The sequence below is a fragment of the Colletotrichum scovillei genome (genome assembly GCF_011075155.1).
Source record: "Colletotrichum scovillei strain TJNH1 chromosome Unknown Contig00008, whole genome shotgun sequence".
Classification (NCBI taxonomy): Eukaryota; Fungi; Ascomycota; class Sordariomycetes; order Glomerellales; family Glomerellaceae; genus Colletotrichum; species Colletotrichum scovillei.
In genome coordinates, this window is record NW_023336266.1 from 1,593,885 (window position 1) to 1,611,426 (window position 17,542).

The following is a 17,542-nucleotide window of genomic DNA, read 5'->3' on the forward strand; positions in this document are numbered from 1 at the left end:
TTACTCTCTTAAGTTCATTTCGCCGACATTCGCAAACTTCCTTCCTATTCATCAATCCTAATGAGTACCGACCGTCGAACGTTCAGCGACTGCCAAAGCTTCCTCGACGCCTATTCTAGGCTCCGTTATTCAACTCCTGGCCGATAATGCTGGTCCTCAGTGGGGCACACAAATATTGACGAAAAAGCAAGCCGAAAGCCGATGGGCAAAAAAAGAATCTGATGTCAATCGCTGACGGGAATTGAGCCCGACGTGGCTGGAATGTGTTAGCTGCGAAGCTCATGCCTAGATGAGGGATTGTAAGCACTTACGGGTCGAACCCACAACCTTGAGATTAAGAGTCTCACGCTCTACCGATTGAGCTAGCCGGGCGAACGGCTTGATGGTTGATGGACGAGGCGAAGGCCGGGACCGGTCTTGTTGCGACGTGGTGGATTTGTCGTCCCCGACCCATCTTCGCGACGACGATAGTAGATGGGACCACTGATCAGTGATGGCGTCCTTCCGTCGGAAACGATATGCGGGAACCTGTGCGCAGGATCCATCCGGAGTGCAATTCACTTCCTTTTCCTAGGGCTGAGGGTGTGGGCTAGGCGAGCTAGGTAAGCCAGATGTTTGAGACACCACATGCCAGCGTCGCACAGAGTGATGTGTGGCTGGATGTTTGGTGACTGGCGTGGGAGAAATTCTACGAGGATCGTGTGATTTGAGCTTAGAAACCCGATAGCTCCTTGGGAGAATGTTGTGGTCGCTGCGGGAACGTGGCATTGGGGGCTCGCCTTTGCTTGGTCTAGCTTTGTAGCGTTTTGCTTTTGCAAGCCACCTTCCAAGGGGGCTGGAAGAATTGTGTCTTGGGTGCTTGGAGTATGTTCTCGATGGCGCGGCAAGAAAGACCAAGCGGAAGGCCGAGGCCGGGCTGGCTTGTGCCAGGTGGGATTGCAGGCCGATTCAAGGGCATCATAATCGGGATGGTAAAAGAAGAAGCTCTATAATGCATGGTACTGCGAAGTTAACAGTGGCATACGGCCATTACTTTAAGGAGCGGCTATATATCTCTAAGCTCGCAAGCTTTAGCTCGCGCTCACTACTCCGATGATCTGTGTTTGTTCCTGCCTGTTCTTAGACGTGTTTTTCAGCAGGAATAGTGGCATGGTTATTGCGAGAGTGGTACCGGGAAGCGAGGCTCGCCGACATAAAGATATAAGGGCTACAATGCTTCAGGGAATACTTATGTCTTGTGACATCACATATCTTCTGATCTCATTCTGCTCCTCACAGGAAGGTGAGGAGAGTACAATATCATGAGTAGACAGATTAACATGGCATCACGCTTTGCGAATGAGTAAGTATGCCCAGGCGATGCCTTCTTGATGAAGGCCTATGAAGCCATCTATCTGAGATGAAGAGTCCTGGTTCTTCTTTTCCCCTGAAAACCGAAAAAAAACGTGGAGTATGTTGGGTTTTAGCATCCCTTTCCCTTAATTCTCCTGCCAAAACGCGATATGCTGTTCGAGTCGTGAGGAAAGTTAGTGTTGAAGATGATGCAAAGGCGTGAGCTATGGCAAAACACTGTCCTGTCCAGTAGACCACAGCTAAAATCATCAATAGCCTCTCATCGTGGTATAAGTCAGGTAAGGTATTTCTACTGAACAACGAACAATCCTCCGTGTTAAAATGGTAGAATCTTAGCTATAAAGGCGCCGTCATAGCATCAACTCTCTTGAAGTAATGCTCTGATCGACACGGTTCCCTGTAATGCAAATTATCTTGAAGACCTCAGCTGCCTTCATTGTACTTAACCCACTCACCGTGATACTATTCCTGTGTTGACTCGTCTGGATGCTTTGATTGTCATAAAGAAGTAAATCTGTTAACCCCAATTCGACCATGCTTGTACCATCGGACACTGCGACTCGTATCAACAACCCTTGCCCACCGAGGTTAAGGTCAAATTTCAAATTCAGTGTTCTCCAAGCTAATTCCGAACCCCGATGGTGATAGTCTTTCCAAGGCGCACGCATGCATCCAAGCATAATCCAAGCATGGAGTCCCACAGGACTACCGACGATAAGGGGCCAAGGGTCCGCTGAGTTACAGCTTGATCAAACATCCCACACACAGGAATGCCTTGATATTGCCCAGAAAGTATGTGTTCGGGCAACGAAGAAAGTGGCTGATCCCAATCAAGTTGCGGGCAGGGAATGTGCAAATCCAGCATCTCGGGCATAATAGCACGCGACATTCTAAGCTTCGGGTTCTTGCGGAGGAACTGAGACCAAACAAGGACATGTAATTTGAAAGAAAGTAAACCAAGTCTGTTTACCACATGAGAAATCAGTCTGTGGGGAGTAGGATACGTTTTGCTTGCCGTCGGTAATGTTCTCGTAGGAGGAACTTTTGTTGTGGGGTTGTCCCTGACTGAGCTATGCAGTCTACCTTCGAATCCTGATATGCGCCGATCTTCTTCAGGGTCGTTATTAGATACCAGAGGTTTGTCATTATTAAAGGAGTCGGAGAATTGAATCTCGATGCGGAGAATGCAATGACAATGAATGTCGTTTGGACAATGAAAAGAGCTGCAGATGGCAAGTCTCGATAGGGTTTGGTGGATGTTGGTATTGATCTAAGCAAGGGTAACTAATAGCGGCTGTTAGAACTAGAGGCAAGAGTCAAGCAACTAAAGAGAGCGAAGACGAAGGAGAAAGGTTGATGAGATCAGAAAAGCGTTACACCTACCAGTTTGTTGTCTACCCAGCCCATCAGAATGTCATGGTCGTGTTCGGCTTTCCTCTGCGACTCAGGTACCGTTGTACGCTCTATCCAGTAACCCACCATGGTAACCGCCCGGACCAATTCGGGTGGCTGAGGGCATGATATGAATGTCTCTTTGTGCAGGATTGGCCATTCTGGATGAAACATATTGAAATAGTTGTGTAATTGGCGACTTGTGATTTGCTCTTGAGGCAGGTAGAAAGGTAATGCAGGGGGCTTTCTTTCTTCACAAACGCGATGCGGCTCCTGGTTCGAACGGGTTGAAGTCGTAGCGGCGTGGCAATGAAGCTCGTTCAAGTGACGGCTCAGAGTGTCTCTAGGATCGCGATGAGAATTTTTGTCCTAATATAGGGCACAAACTGGATTCTCCTTACTTGCGGTTAAACTTAGAGGGACAAAGGGGACACCAGTGTAGCTGCTCATTAGCATGGTTTCGCATATGCCGTCGGAGGTGCTCTCTTCGGATATAGCTGCGAGAACATCCTGGATAGGTACATTGGTAAGTCATTGTAGTCTATGCTGCGTCGTTGATTGACCGTAGAACTTGAGGGACGTTTCTCAGGTTGAAGGTTGAGCGGCCGATAGTGGAAATGGGTCAAGCAATGGTAGATTTCATCCCACCTGACAAACCAACATCCCCACTCCGCAGCGCCTCAAACTCCGCAGATGACTTTTTCCAATCCCACCTGACAAACCTTCAAACCAACCCGTGACAAATCCCACCTCTTGCCTACCAACCAGTAACAAACGTATCGCCGATGCCTGATCTCGAATGCTCCCAATCTTTGCACACAGGGCACAGTTTGGTAAGTAGCCTGGGATAGTTTCCTGAATGGCTGGATTCGAGCAGCCCTCAGGAGCACATACAGGCACTGGGAAGATCCCGCTCCGCCCAATCTTAGTCAAGCACTCAACCATCTCAACATCCCACCTGACAAATTCTGTCACTTCATATGACACAATGCTATACAAATTTCGGAATCAGACTTGTCCATCTAATTCAGTTTCTGCGATCTTGAATAAATGATTGTGTAAATCCACCCAGGATTGGTCCTTTCACACATCGGATATATAACTTCTGGTGATCCTACCAAAGGAACTATCCCAGCAGTATCCCAACAACAAGACACCACTCCTCGACGTCTTTCTTTCATCAAGATGGTGAATGTCGCAATTGCCGGCGGCTTCGGCAACTTTGGTCAAACAGTGACAGAAGTTCTCAAACTCCAGGGAAGACATCAGGTTTACGTGATAGGCCGCAAGGTACGGAGCTTTGTTTCCGCCAGCCAGAATATTATTATCCTGACCCACGTATGAGCACTAGGCGCCTCAAACCGATGTTGATCAAGTTCACTCACTCGTTGTGGATTATGACGATGCGAATCATCTTCAATGTCTTCTAGAGAACAACAAAATCCACACTGTCATTTCCTGCTTAAGTCTAACCACTGATTCTGCTATGGCAGCTGAAATGAATTTGATCAGCGCTGCGAATCATTCCACCACGACCACACGTTTCATTACCAGTAACTGGGGAACGCCGATCACAGACGGGTGAGCTACAAAAGATTACCCTCTCCGCTTGAGTAGAAGTTAATGAAGCTAAAGAATCATTGAATACATGCCGTGGGTCAAATACAAGCTGGCTGCCATGAAACTGTTGAGGACGACAACTTTGGAGTGGTCTTCTTTCACCGTCGGCTACTTCCTTGATTATTACGGGATGCCGCATGTCAAAACCCACTTACCCCCATTTTTGGTGGCCGTTGATGTTGCCAACAAAATTGCCAGAATTCCAGGCACAGGAAACGATGTCATCACATTCACCTACACGTACGACGTAGCCAACGTTGTGGCAATGATGTTGAATGCGGACAAGTGGCAGGAGGAGACAATTGTCGTGGGGGACAAGGCCACCTGGAACGAATTTCTCCAGCTTGCCGAGAATGTTCGAGGTCAGTTTCCATCTTCCTACTACTTGTGTCTTGGAAGAGATTCTCATCGACGACCACAAAAGGCTGCAAATTTGATGTCGGTTATGATTCTGTGGAAATGCTTCAGGCTTCGCACATCACAGAACTGCCGTCCCACGTTTCGTCGTACAATCTTTACCCTCGAACCCTCATGCAACATCTGATGGCCGGACTAGAGCGGGCAATGGTGGCTGGGATGCTGGATCTTCCCGAAGAGCGAGCTTTTACTTCCGGCGTTTCAGACATTGAGATGGTCAAGATCAGAGATATGTTGCAGAAAAGCTGGGGATCGGACCAGTCTTTGAATTCTTCTGGAGATTCTGCGCAGAGCGGGAGCGAGGTACTGAGGCTAACGGACTGATGAAAGGGCTCTGATGCCTTTAAACTGTGTTGAATGAGATAGTGGGAAAGGACGACTTTGAAAAGTGGGAGAGAGGACAGAGGTGGTGAGAACAGCTTCGATTGCAGAGCGTCTCTCTCTTCCCAATGACGCTAGTGGTATCTTTGAAATACACAACCATATCCATACCCAACGTCAGAGAATGCTGTTGGTCTTCTGCTCCTCCTTCAACCGTTTATGCTCCTCAAACTTCCGCTCGTGCTCAGCTACAGCCGCCTTCCCAACCTCCTCGTGATGCTTGAGAATGAACTTCTCGGGCTGGACCTTAATCATCTGACCCATGCCGTCCCTGAATTCCTCGTTCTCCTCTGGCTTGACGCCATATGACAGGTCACCGTCTATGATGATCTTCTTAAACGCCTTGTTCAGCAAGCCGCGGTACTGGTTGTCCTTAGCATCTGTGCCAGGGACCAATCTTTGGCAGACTTCCTTGATCTTTGCCCGAACCCTGTCCTCCCCGAGGCTTATGATGAGCCGCATGCATTGGCGCGACATCATGGGTTGAAAGTTGCCCCAAATGGCAAAGGCTTGTTGGTGAACGTCCCAGTAGTATAGATCCGGTCGTCCCGCGTACCGTCCCTCTGCTCGGCAGCGTGGGAGGAATTCGTCAAAATATTGGCGGAAGGCGGGCCGTTTTATCTTGTTCCTACTCTTGAGCTTCTTCGTCGCGGGCTCTCCCGCGGTGCCAGTGTCCATGATGTTGTTACCCTTGCCCTCTGACTCCACAAGCTCCATGATCATTGCCGGGTTCGTTGGGTCGGGGTAGTTGTGTCGGCCGTGATTGGTCTCGATGCAGAAGAACCGGCAGGATGCAATGTACTCGTACATCTCGTTTCGAGTCGCAAAGGGCTCCGAGAACCTCTCCACATTAAGGCCCAAAAAGACGAGTACCTCGGCAGGGTCCCTCGAGACATGCACCTTGGACCACTTCTTACTGTATCTCTCGTATCTTTCAATATCGTTGTTCCGCAGTGACATGGAGTAGTCGTCCACAGTCAACCCGCGTGGTTGAATGATGGTCTGCATGATGATCCAAAGATCGCCGTGGGCGTGCTTGAATAGAAGCCATTGTACTTGCTGAAGTGAACTGCAGATGGTTACGTCGACTTGGATAAACCGCTTGGGTTCATCTGCATCCATCTCCTTATCTGTTACCGGCCATGGGATGGCATAGTTGTCGCCCCCGGAATTGTAGATGGCGCGCTTGGCACCGAGGGCGGCAAAGATGGCCTTGCGTGCCTCGTCCTTAGACAAGATTGAATGGCCCGGTGTTCTTTCCTGTCCCTCGCCATAGTCGTTGGCCATCTCGAACCACGCTTCGTCATCTTCCCGTTCTTCTTGTCGTCTAGGAGTTGACTTTGGTGCTCTCTTCCCACCGCAATTCCCGATGAAGGGTGCTCTCTCCCAGGCGACTAGGATGTCAATGTCTCCATAGTCTTGCTTCTCGGGTCCTTCAATAGGGCTAGCCACACAGAGGTACAGCTCCCGCAGTGCAGCGAAACATTCGGCCTTGGCTCGTTCGTACACTGCGGCGGGCATTCGTGGTGTGTCCAGAGGGTCATCCCCAGATGCGAAGGCAGAACCTCCCATTGCGATAATGGCGGGCCAGATGGCCGGAGAAAGTTTGATCTAGTCTGCACTACTTAGCCTCCATCCATGGCGAAAGGTGCGATACTCATACCTTGGCCAACGTCGCTGTTTGCAGATGAACTTTGGGCGATGAGCGCGAGAAGTAGTGTAAGACAACAGCCAGAACAGGGTGGCCAAAGTGTTGAAATCCTTGAACGACACTCCATAAGAAGCTCGAACAGAGTTGCGTTGATATAACTTGGGGATGCCAATGCTTTAGACAGTGAGCAACTCGGGCGCCTGGAGCTGACGGTGCTTGGACTTGGATGACTCAATCGGAGGCGGCTGACTCAACAGCTAGTCCATAGAGATACCTGGCTTCCAAAGGGTCAACGCGGAAGTAGTCCCAAGAAGAAGAGGTAGTCTGCTACTTGGCGGTTGCGCCTTCATAAGTTGAGTGACTTGCAGAGGTAGCCAGCTTCGAGATTGTTCTTCCATTTCATCGAGGCAAGCACTGGGAAGGATGTGGAGGGGTCGTGCTCCCCTCACTGTGTGGAGTGGCGATGGTCGAGACGTACACACAGTGAAATCGGCTTCCTTCGGGTACGTACCACAAGCAACGTTTTGATTCCCGCCTGCTCTTGAAGAATTACTCAAAGAAAAGAAAGAAGCATGTGGAAAGACCTTGAGAAGTCCATTGGAGCTCTAGCACTGTCTGCCAAGTTCCATATCCGCTTCGGAGGGTGGTCCCTTGTATCTCATTCAAAGTTCTGGGGGACGGACAGTGCACTTCGGGCCCTCAACATGCAAAGTACCTAGTAGTCATCCTTTTAGTCTACTCAACTGACAAAATTCCGACCTAATGATGAGGCAGAGCTTCGCGTATTGGGTCATTTGATTCCTGGTAGAATCCTGATGCAATCTGCCAGCCTTACGTCTCCTGAGTCCAATATTGGGCGATTTTCTATATCTCCAGCTCGTAAGACCCTGAGGGTGCTATGCTAGAGACAGCAACCCAGGCGGCAGGCGGCGAGCGGCTTATTGAAGCTATGCTCCTTCTCTCACAAGTTTTGCAGTGTTTTCTCTTATCTGAAGGCTCGCGAATGAGTCAATAGTGGCCAGTCTGTCTCCTTGTTCTTTTCACCCGGGACTACACAAAGGCAGTTCCTGAGTGTATCCGGAGCCTACCGGAGGTCACTTCGGCGACAAGTGGGGCCAGCCCGGAAGGCTACGGCACCGTGTCCGACCACTTCCCATGGGCAATTATGACTTCACGCCTCCCACGCCTTGTGCCTTGAACAGGGTTAAGATCAGACCAATTCACTTGTCCACGCCCCCAACGCTCCTTTTGGACCTATATCCCTCTGTAGGCCTTCTGACCTTGCCTGGCTCGCTTGTTGTCTTTCAACACGGCATTGTAAGGCAGGTACAGACTCTTCTTTTGTCAACATCCACCTGCTTCTCTTTGCCTCTCCCACAAACAACACCTCAGGGTAGAGGAAAATCCCACGAAACTACCCGTTCCAACACAATCTTCCCTCTGCTTCCTCTCCTTAGTATCATCTACTGCGGATTCGGATCTCTACCGCGGATCCGCGCCGTTGTTTTCATCTCTCTACATACCCGAACTACCTAGTTTACACCAAATTACAGCTTAGACGCTCGAATCATCGCTCGAAATGGAGAAGGTCATCGACTACCGCATTACCTCGCGCCCGATGGTCGAGGATCACAACAAGAAAGCTGTTGCGGCTGGCGACAGCAAAAAGGTCCTTGACATGTAAGTTGACCCGATCCTATGCTTGCGCGTGTTCTGACATACCTGTGATAGCTCCGAGGACGAGTTCGTCCACATCTACTGTGGAGACACCATCTTCGTTGTCTTCCGCGAGATCATCACCGCTGGATCCTTGTACTTCGATGCCTGTCTCCTCGGCTTCTTCAAGGAGTCCTACAACCAGGAGATCTTCTTCGATGACATTGATTCCAAGGCTCTCAAACTCTACCTTCAACTCACTCACGGCTGGTACTTTGAGATAAAGTCTTTCGGTAGCAAGGTCGTTCCCTTCTCTCTGTTCGATGATCTCATCAACGCAAACGACCCCGAGGCCTTCAAGCGAGCTCACCTGGAGATCCCTAAAATCAAGCTCAAGACCATGGCTGAGGTCTGCATTCTCTGCGATCGTCTCCTTCACCGCTCGCTTCTCTGCATCGTCAGACACATGTTCATGACCTTGCTGGCCCGTACCAAGCAGAACTGGAACACCCTCAAGTACGAGGATTCCAACTGGGACATGATGTTCCACGTCGACTTCATGCTCGACTACATGGCTGCCTTCGACCTCTTCTCTACCGGTCACGATGATGAGCACCTCATCAGAGACGCTATCTCGGAGAGCTTCTACTGGTTCACCAGACACACCCCATCCCTCGTTCAGCATTTCTGGAACATCATGAGCCCCAAGTTCATTTCAGAGTGGAACGTCTCTCGCCACATTGTCTGGGATTCGGAGTCGGAGATCATCATCGGTCGTGAGTGGGTCAGATTTGACCACGCCAAGAAGCTGTTCATCACCGATCAGCTCGTCTTCGAGAACTCAACCAAGCAACAGAAGGACATCAGAAACGGTCGTGTCGACAACATGTGCTCAATTGCTGACCGCATCAAGCTGTTCCCTTTCGTTGAGGAGCAGGAAGACAACCGCACCCGCCTCGCCCGTCTCCGCGCCATCGTCGAGCAGGTTCAGCACAAGAACACTACTCAGTACCGTACCTTCATCCCCGGCGCCAAGGTTCACCCGGTCACTGGCAAGAGTGACCTTGGCAAGCGTGCTACCTCCAAGAAGCAGGGCAAGAACAAGATCACCCATACTGGAGGTGGCAAGGGCGAAGGAGACCGTGATCGGGATAACATGGTCGAGGTTCAACCCAACCACAAGGCTGGCAACCGTCAGCCGAAGCGTGTCCAGGCCCAGCGCGGTGACGATATCGCTGATGCTACCCTCGAGAATACTCACGGCCATGCCGGTAGTGTTGGTCGAGCTCACGGCGGCGGACGTAGTCAGACTAATGGTCGCGGTCGTGGTGGCGGTCGTGGTGGCGGTCGAGGCAACGGCGGTGCTCAGGGTCACGCTCGGAACCACACTCAGGACCGTGATCAGGTTCACGTTGAAGGTCAGACCAAGGGTCGTGGCAAGAACCGCGGTCATGTTCATGCTCAAGATACTGCTCAGAACCCTGCTCAGGGTCACGCGCAAGGTCGTAGCGGCGGCCGTACCAAGACTCATGGCCGTAAAGAACGTCACGCCCACAAGACTCAGGATAACTCTTGAAGTTTGATCTAGTCTCAATACGACGTGGGCCAAGATCTCGCCATCTTCGGTTCTCATCCAAGCCTTTTCTTGCTCGGAGCTCCGAACATGAGTACTGACCTGAGGCGTGGTAGACAGTTTTGTGGTTTCATGGTTTTGTTTCATCAGGTTCGGGACAATCAAAAGTTTTGTGTTTTCTTTGGAATGAGCTGGAGGCTCTGACTTTCATCACGATTTGGTATGAGAAACGACTTTCTTTCATTCAGGCTGATCCAGGAGGATCCGGCGGTTGGACGGTTCGAGGTGATGGCCTGGGCATTGTACGATAGGAAAACAACAGCAAATAGCATAACACCATGTTTTAACCATTGACGTGCCTTCGCCAATTGTGACTGATGACGGTGGCATGACTAGCCAAGGGCCAAGACATTGCGGAACGGGCTTTTTGGCACTCACTGACAAGAAACTTGCTCTGGCTTTTGCACATCAGTTCCCGGCCGCCAATATCGTCCCATCTTCCGAGGAATGCCTCTGATATCACCGGTTAGGGCTTGATCAATCGGCAGGCGGATGTCTTAAACGCGCCATCATTATCCGTAGGGGTTTCAAAGGGGGTTCAATCGACATGCCTAGACGTCCTCGGCACTACCGGCGCGCGCTTGGCGGCTGTGTTCGTCTTGTTGACGAAAGTAACGAAAGCGAAGATCCCAGATCCATGACATTTCGTTGCTGCGCACTCTCCACATTTCGGGTGAACCGCCAGCCTGGGATTTGACAACGCGAGAATAGAGTTTACCATGTAAATGAACCCACGATGGACTGCTCCGGAACCCTTGATTGCTCCGAGGGGCACGCAAGAAAGGAGCGTGAATCTTGGCAGCCAAAGTTTAGTAAACATGACAAGCGAACACGGACAATGACGACGATCCAGCGTTAAATAAGCGACGTGCCCAGCCATCTGGTATTCATACACCATCCCACGATTCCGCTGCTGATCCAACCTTCGTCTCTCGTTTCCTCACACCAGCCATCCATCGCACCCGTTCACCTGCCAGCAATCATGCACATCCCCGTCGCCTTCCGCGCCCTGGCCTCAGCGGCCCTCTTCACGCCCTGGGACAAGAGCCAATGGATCGCCTCCGACGACACAGTCCGCAACGGCGCGAGTCATTCCACCCTCGACATCATCGAAGCCGGCGCCGCCGGCAACCCGTTCGCGCAGTCGATTGCAAACTTCCACGGCAACCTCGACTACGCGACGCTCGGCGGCGCGGGCTTCGCGTCCCAGCGCACCGTCGACGACTGGCCGAGCCTCGACATCTCGGCATACGATACCATCACCCTCGAGATCCCGTTCACGGACGGCAAGAAATACACATTCAACTTGAAAGATACGGTGCCGCCGCCCGTGAACGGCGTGGAGCAGTCTGGCGTGAGCTGGGAGTTTGACTTCCAGATCCCGGCGGTGAACCACACGGACGGCGCGGTTGAGAAGGTGGTGATGTCGTTTAGCGCGTTTGTGCCTACTTTCCGCGGACGGGTTCAGAATGATACTGCGCCGCTAAATTTGACGAGCATTAAGAGGGTCAATTTCATGATTCGAAGGTTAGTGAGGTCTGTTTCTTGCGAATTGTGGGTTGGGTCTAACGCTGTCATAGCTTCTTTGCTGAGCAGGATGGGGATTTCGAGCTGCACATCAAGTCTGCGATTGCTTCGAAGGAGGGAAGCAAGTAGATCATATTTCATGACCAGCGATTAATGCCATCACAAGCGAAACTCCGCGAATATTATTGGGGCTCCTTTGGGATGTGATAAGTCTTAGAGTCTAGACTCAAAGGCCCGGGCACCGGTTCTCGAAAGTCCCATTTGATCGGTTACACCGCCTGAAAACTCTCACAAACTTTTAGGCCCCGCTCTCTCGTCGTCTGATATCTCGTTATAAGCTGCGTCAAGCATCCTGTGAGAGAACGGAGTCGCACTCCACAACTCTGGTGCTTTCCGATATGCGAAGGACTAGGCAGCCTTCTTTCCCATAATCTTCGCAATAACCCCATTCTGCTTGGTATCGCGACCATGAGAAGCGTCAGCATCACTTCCCGAACTGGACTAAAAATCGAGGCATTGGAGGCGGCCGCCCGACCGCCCGATGCTCCATATTCCACAACGTGACCCAGTCTTACGGCCCGCAGGAGAGCACCGACCAAGTCTCTCATGAATCCGCCAAGTAACACGCTTAAAATCCAATTACTGGAGGTCACATCGTCTCGCTTTTAGATAGGGACTTTGGTTCATGATAATTAGTATCATTCATGGGTCGTTCCTCTGAGTTCCATATTTCCAGGCCCGCTTTCCCTGCATATGATAGTTTGCCGACCGCATGCTGATCTTTCTCGGTTAGTATTCCCGAAAGCTAAGTGGACTCAAGCTTCTGCCTTGCTAGGTTTCTTTCCGCGACCTTCCTATTCTTCACTACGGCACTTGACAAGTAACATTACTCACTCAGACTAAGCTCTGAAGGAACAAAACAGACACTGCCGTTCGGACGTTCATGGGTTTAGAGGGCTATACTGAAGATACATCCTGAAGCGGATTGCTGCCTCGATATCTTCGCAGGGTAGATACTCTATGATTGTCTGGGAGAACTGTTGGCGACGTGATCTCGGGTCTTTCATGCATCCGAAGAAGCAAATTGCAAGCTTGTGCGCACTTGTCCGCTCATAGTGAGGCTCACATAACGCCGTTGTTGTCTGGAAGGCCTGGTTATCCTCGACCAAATGGTCGGGAATTCTTGCGATAGGCCATCGCGAAGAATAGTCGTGCAGTTTACCTACAAGGCTGAGCCGACATGACCGAGACCCCTGTGTTTAGTGAGCTTACATGTAACCTTACTTCAAGCTTTGTGGAGAATAAATCTCGGTTGAGGCTTTTGAAAAGGACTTTGGTCAAGCATGCAGCTCTGCCGAGACCCGTTTCGAGACTTGTCCCAAACGAAAGGCTTCACCGAAGAGATATCCGTCTGCTCTCGTAATTAGCTATAAAAGACCAAGCCATTCCCAATGTCTAGATTTCTACTCTCAGCACTGGCACCCATCTCATCAAGACTCAAGCTCAGAGCTCGCTCAATTCTTCAACATGGTCAACGTCGCCCTCTCTACGCTGGCTGTCCTGGCCGCGGCTCCCTTCATTGGAGCCATCCCCACCGCGACCCAGTCTGATGCCGCGGAAGTCTTCTCCTTCGCCAAGTGGGTCGATGGCATTATTGCCAACCCCGAAGGAGACAACTTGACTCCCAGCCAAGCCGTCGAGGCCTGGAGAGAATCTGTCAACGCCACCGAGTCCGACGGCACCACTGCAACCAACGGCCTTCTTCAGAAGCGCGTCACTTGCAACACTGTTGCCGGCACTGAAGCCTCCGTATGTCCCTTTCTCTCTTGCAGCATCCTGGCTTGATAGTATCAAGACCGCTGACATAGTTTCAAACCAGGTCCCCGACGCGGTCTCTTGCATCAACGACCTTGCCCGCAAGGGCAGCCAGGCCTGCGTTGTTTCGTCTGTCTCTGTCTTCTGTCTCCTTGGCAATGCTCAAATCACTGGTGTCAAGGGAGGCACTAACGCGGCCTCTACTTCTTCGGCTTGGTAAGAACTGGCCCCTGTTCTCGTAGTTGTGAGACACGAGATACATAATACTGATACCTTTGCCACAGTAACGACGTTGCCCGTGCCGGCGGTCTTATTATGGACAGCTGCACTCGCGCGGACAACACTGTCCAGGGCCAAGAGTTTGCGTGGGGTAACGGCAATCTGTTGGTGCATATCCGCAGGCCCGGTTTGTAAATGGCTATAACATGCGCGGCAGAGATAGAAGGAGAAGATCAGGCGAGAGAGATATGGACCCGTGGAGGGTTCTGCGAAAGCATTGTTTATCCGCCTCTAGTTCAATGATATACACATAATAGTCTAAGTCACACGTCCGTCTACAGTGTAAGATTCGACGGACGGCCCGTAATGAAGGTACTTAAAATACAAAAGCATCTAAATGAAATCACTACACATGACCACCTATACGTTGAATGAAAGATGACACCATCATTCGGCCTAGCTGTGACTCTCCGAACTAGTAAACGGCTAGGAGGTTGATCTACCTAGGACCTGGGACCTCGTATGACGGCCAGAAATCTTCGGTGTTTGCACCTTCCATATACATATTTTCGTCCCCATAGCCCCCATTCCAGTTTTGAAAGTCCGCGTCTGGCCAATAGAAAGTATCCCCATCAGCCAGATCCGGGACATTGGGGTTCTGATGACCTCCAGTGGAGATGGGAGACCCATCCTGAATCAATGCGCCAGTTGCGAGACAAGTCTGGACATATTAGTACTTACAGGACAACTTTTGGCAGAAACTCACCTTCTGAGTGACACTTGGCGTAGGGGCTCGCTCAATTTTAGGTGCAATCAATCGCTCACGGCTGACCTTCATTGTAGTGTAAGTATGAGGACCACAGTCTGAAGCGGGTGCAAGGACTTACTGGAGAAGACTTCAAACCAGTTGATGTACTATTGTATATCACAGGTGCGCCCTGGGGCGAAGATTGTAGTGTGACAATTACACCCGGAGACTCGCCGTCATCAAAAACGTCGTCAACCTGACTGTGAATCACTTGAACAACAGACTTGCCCTTCATGGGTGTTGACATCTGGATCATATCATTGTTTCCCACCATCTTACAACGCCCATAGTCAGCATACTTGGAGCCTCGGAGAAGAACCTTTGTTCCTTTATGTAGGATCTCCTGAATGGCCTGTAATGACAGACCAGAACTTTGCGGTACGCTATCGAAGATGTCTTCGGCAGTCTTCAGGACAAACTTCTCACATCCCTCAGCGGCTATTTCGTGGTGTTCTATCACAGGATCAAAGGCTATAGTAGTCATTTTTAGCAGCTTTCTACTGAACAATGCCAGTGCCACATACCTTGCGAAGGTATCTCTTCATCATTGGGGAAAAGCAGATTCCACAGTTGTGCCCAAGTTTGGATTTTGCAGCCGGCAGCACGGCTTCTGAGAGACGCATCTTTGAGATTGTCAACGCCATCTTCGGGGTCTCTTGGGTCGCAACTGGGGTTCAGCTGCTGGTTGCGAAGGCAAACTTTAGGCGGGTGGTCTTCAGCCGTTCGTGGTTGCCCACAGTAAGTACAAGATTGGTTCCCGTGATCGGCGCTAATATGTCTCCTATGTAATTATCCCGAGTCAGGTCTTGTTCAAAGATAGTAGCGTAGGAGAAAACATGCGATTTCCGCATCAGCTGTAGGAGTATTGCAAGAACATTGGAACTTACTTCAATTCTGCCATATCCTTGTAGGGCTTATTGGCACAGGCATCGAATTCCCGAGCGTTGAATCTCCAGGGGTTACGTTTTCTAAAGGGACAGCTGAAACCCCCTGTACGCCCGATCTTTCGTCTCTTGCTGCGTCCTCTTCTTGTTGGGCCCTGATCTTGACCATCATTCTCGCCCATCTCGTCGTGGCCATCGTCTCCGCCTTGTTCTGCAGCAGGTCGCTTCTTTGTTCCTGAATCTGATTGCTGAGCTCGATTTGACGTCTCATCTAATGCCGAATTCCCGTTGCTAGCATCTCCCTCCTCGACATCATAGCAGGAAAAGCCGTCGTCATCCCAATCAATAGTCGAAAACGCTTCCTCTTGCTGCAGAATTTCGACGCACTGATCTTTAAACTTGGAGAACGCCTCAATGACACGAACAGGGTGACTGAGTCGGCTGAGACGCACCCCAAGAGAACGGGACAAAGCAATGTTGGCAGCACTCTCTAGATCAAGATCAGAGCGACAGATATCAGAATCAGAGTCGGAATCTCGGGAACTAATCAGTGACTCAGCCGCGCTGTAGATTCCAGTTGGAGTGCTACCTCCGTCACGGGGGAGTTGAGGTTCTGGTAGGCGAGGATCTCGAGAGAGAATCGGCAAATCTGCGATGAACTTGCCTGAGGGCAACGTGTTGACATGTTCTCCGATACCAACAAGACCAAGCTCCATGGCTTGACCCGGTGCGGAGGTCAGCCTGGTAGGGCTTTGCGGTCGAGATGTGGTTGGAGTCGTCGCCGATGGAGAATGCATATGGAAGTCGAATTGAGGAGCCGAAAAGGTAGCAGAATGAGCCTTGGAATATGAAGTTGAAATAGTCCCCACTGAATGATTGTCGTCGACATGAGTCTTTTGTCGGCGAAGTGCTAGCTTTGAGGGAACTTCGACTGATTTACCGCGATATATAGTATGTTCTTGTGGGCTCTTAGTTGAGGTGACACCCTCAGCTGCTGCCTCGTGCTCATCGTTCATTATTGCGAACCAAATGCAAACAGGAGGTATGATGATGAACAGGGGCTGGTGGTCCAATTCTCACTGAGGTAAGAAAGGAAGCTGTCGTACGAGTATCAAGTTGTCGAGGAAGACAGATGGTGGAAAGGAATAGGGAGCCCGGGCGAATGTAAAAATGAGCTACCGCGCCGACACGTGCCATTCAAAAATGATGGCTATGACAAGGGTAAGGTAGCAAGGGCTGAGATTGGGCCATTTTCATTTTCAAAAGTTTGAAATTCAGTTTCAATTTGCTGTAACTCAACGAGGAAAAGCAGGACTTGCAGCCAAATGTAAGACAGGGCGTAGCACAGCGTTAGCGCCAATGGTCTCATTGGCCCGCACAATCTCAGTACAGTCGACTTGGTATGAACACATCTGATTGGACCGCAGTCAACCAATGAACCAGGTTGCCTGATTCACACAGCCTGGCAAGGCGTTTTCGGTGACTAGCTGAGCACGGCAAAAACGGGTCAGTGGTTGCCTGCAAGGTACTTAGTGAGAAGCCTGGCTGAGATTTCCATGTTACAGACGGAATTCAATATTCGTTTAAGCCCACAGGAGTGTTTCTTGCGTCACCACCGCGGAGTACTTGGAGCCTCATGGAGTTTGCCCGCTGTTGAGGCTGATACGTACTTAGTTACACTGTTATCACTGACCAGGGGTGCCTGTAGACCTGCTGCAAAGACGTATGAGAGTTCGATTGGTCGGTCAGTTGTGTCCAGTCAGTTTTAATCTCACGAAATCGAAATTCAGTCGAAGACTTTGTGTGCAATTCTTCAATTGACTATCAGTTGAAATGCATTAAATTGAAAGATAATATCTCGCGCGTTTGAGTCTGAAAACCATGCTGCTGGCCAGGACAAAATTGTTATGATGCTTCCAAGTATTTATATTGCATTTAATATCATGCCTATTTCAATCCAGATGCACTTTGAGATTTCCCATGGTTATCAGGAGCTACTCAGTTACCGACTACAGATCGTCAAGTTACCACCAGAGGGGGTACCGCGACTTGCTTCAACAGCTCCAATCATGCCTTGCTCTTCAGTCTACGACAGCCAGTATGTTTGCACCCCGTTGTGTGAATAATTTTGTTCCATAAATCTTCCGGCTAATCTGATAATGTACAGTAAAAACCCCAGCAAGACA

General features: G+C 50.4%; 6 protein-coding genes across 6 annotated transcripts; 4 read left to right on the top strand and 2 right to left on the bottom strand.

Annotated features, from left to right (window-relative positions):
- Window positions 1-4,393: 4,393 nt before the first annotated feature.
- HER10_EVM0008752 (uncharacterized protein) lies at window positions 4,394-5,106 on the top strand (the record flags this gene model as incomplete). Its single annotated transcript, XM_035478262.1, has 2 exons — window positions 4,394-4,727; window positions 4,790-5,106. The coding sequence occupies 2 exons, from the start codon at window positions 4,394-4,396 to the stop codon at window positions 5,104-5,106; spliced, it is 651 nt and encodes a 216-aa protein (XP_035330864.1).
- Window positions 5,107-5,280: 174 nt separating this feature from the next.
- On the bottom strand, window positions 5,281-6,735 carry HER10_EVM0007669 (uncharacterized protein; the record flags this gene model as incomplete). The annotated part of the gene is made up of 1 exon (XM_035477218.1): window positions 5,281-6,735. The coding sequence occupies one exon, from the start codon at window positions 6,733-6,735 to the stop codon at window positions 5,281-5,283; it is 1,455 nt and encodes a 484-aa protein (XP_035330801.1).
- A 1,658-nt stretch (window positions 6,736-8,393) lies between these two features.
- Window positions 8,394-10,046, top strand: HER10_EVM0007995 (uncharacterized protein; the record flags this gene model as incomplete). The annotated part of the gene is made up of 2 exons (XM_035477533.1): window positions 8,394-8,494; window positions 8,546-10,046. 2 exons carry the CDS (start codon window positions 8,394-8,396, stop codon window positions 10,044-10,046), a joined length of 1,602 nt encoding a protein of 533 aa, XP_035330814.1.
- Window positions 10,047-11,085: 1,039 nt separating this feature from the next.
- Window positions 11,086-11,759, top strand: HER10_EVM0003464 (complex I intermediate-associated protein 30; the record flags this gene model as incomplete). The annotated part of the gene is made up of 2 exons (XM_035473139.1): window positions 11,086-11,630; window positions 11,684-11,759. The coding sequence occupies 2 exons, from the start codon at window positions 11,086-11,088 to the stop codon at window positions 11,757-11,759; spliced, it is 621 nt and encodes a 206-aa protein (XP_035330551.1).
- A 1,398-nt stretch (window positions 11,760-13,157) lies between these two features.
- On the top strand, window positions 13,158-13,859 carry HER10_EVM0010672 (uncharacterized protein; the record flags this gene model as incomplete). The annotated part of the gene is made up of 3 exons (XM_035480124.1): window positions 13,158-13,439; window positions 13,510-13,661; window positions 13,730-13,859. 3 exons carry the CDS (start codon window positions 13,158-13,160, stop codon window positions 13,857-13,859), a joined length of 564 nt encoding a protein of 187 aa, XP_035330957.1.
- HER10_EVM0000208 (uncharacterized protein) lies at window positions 13,817-16,465 on the bottom strand. The gene is made up of 5 exons (XM_035470002.1): window positions 15,360-16,465; window positions 14,997-15,253; window positions 14,552-14,943; window positions 14,431-14,496; window positions 13,817-14,385 (listed from the first exon to the last, which is right to left on the bottom strand). The coding sequence occupies exons 1-5, from the start codon at window positions 16,370-16,372 to the stop codon at window positions 14,164-14,166; spliced, it is 1,950 nt and encodes a 649-aa protein (XP_035330345.1). The 5' UTR covers window positions 16,373-16,465; the 3' UTR covers window positions 13,817-14,163.
- Between the last annotated feature and the right edge of the window lie 1,077 nt (window positions 16,466-17,542).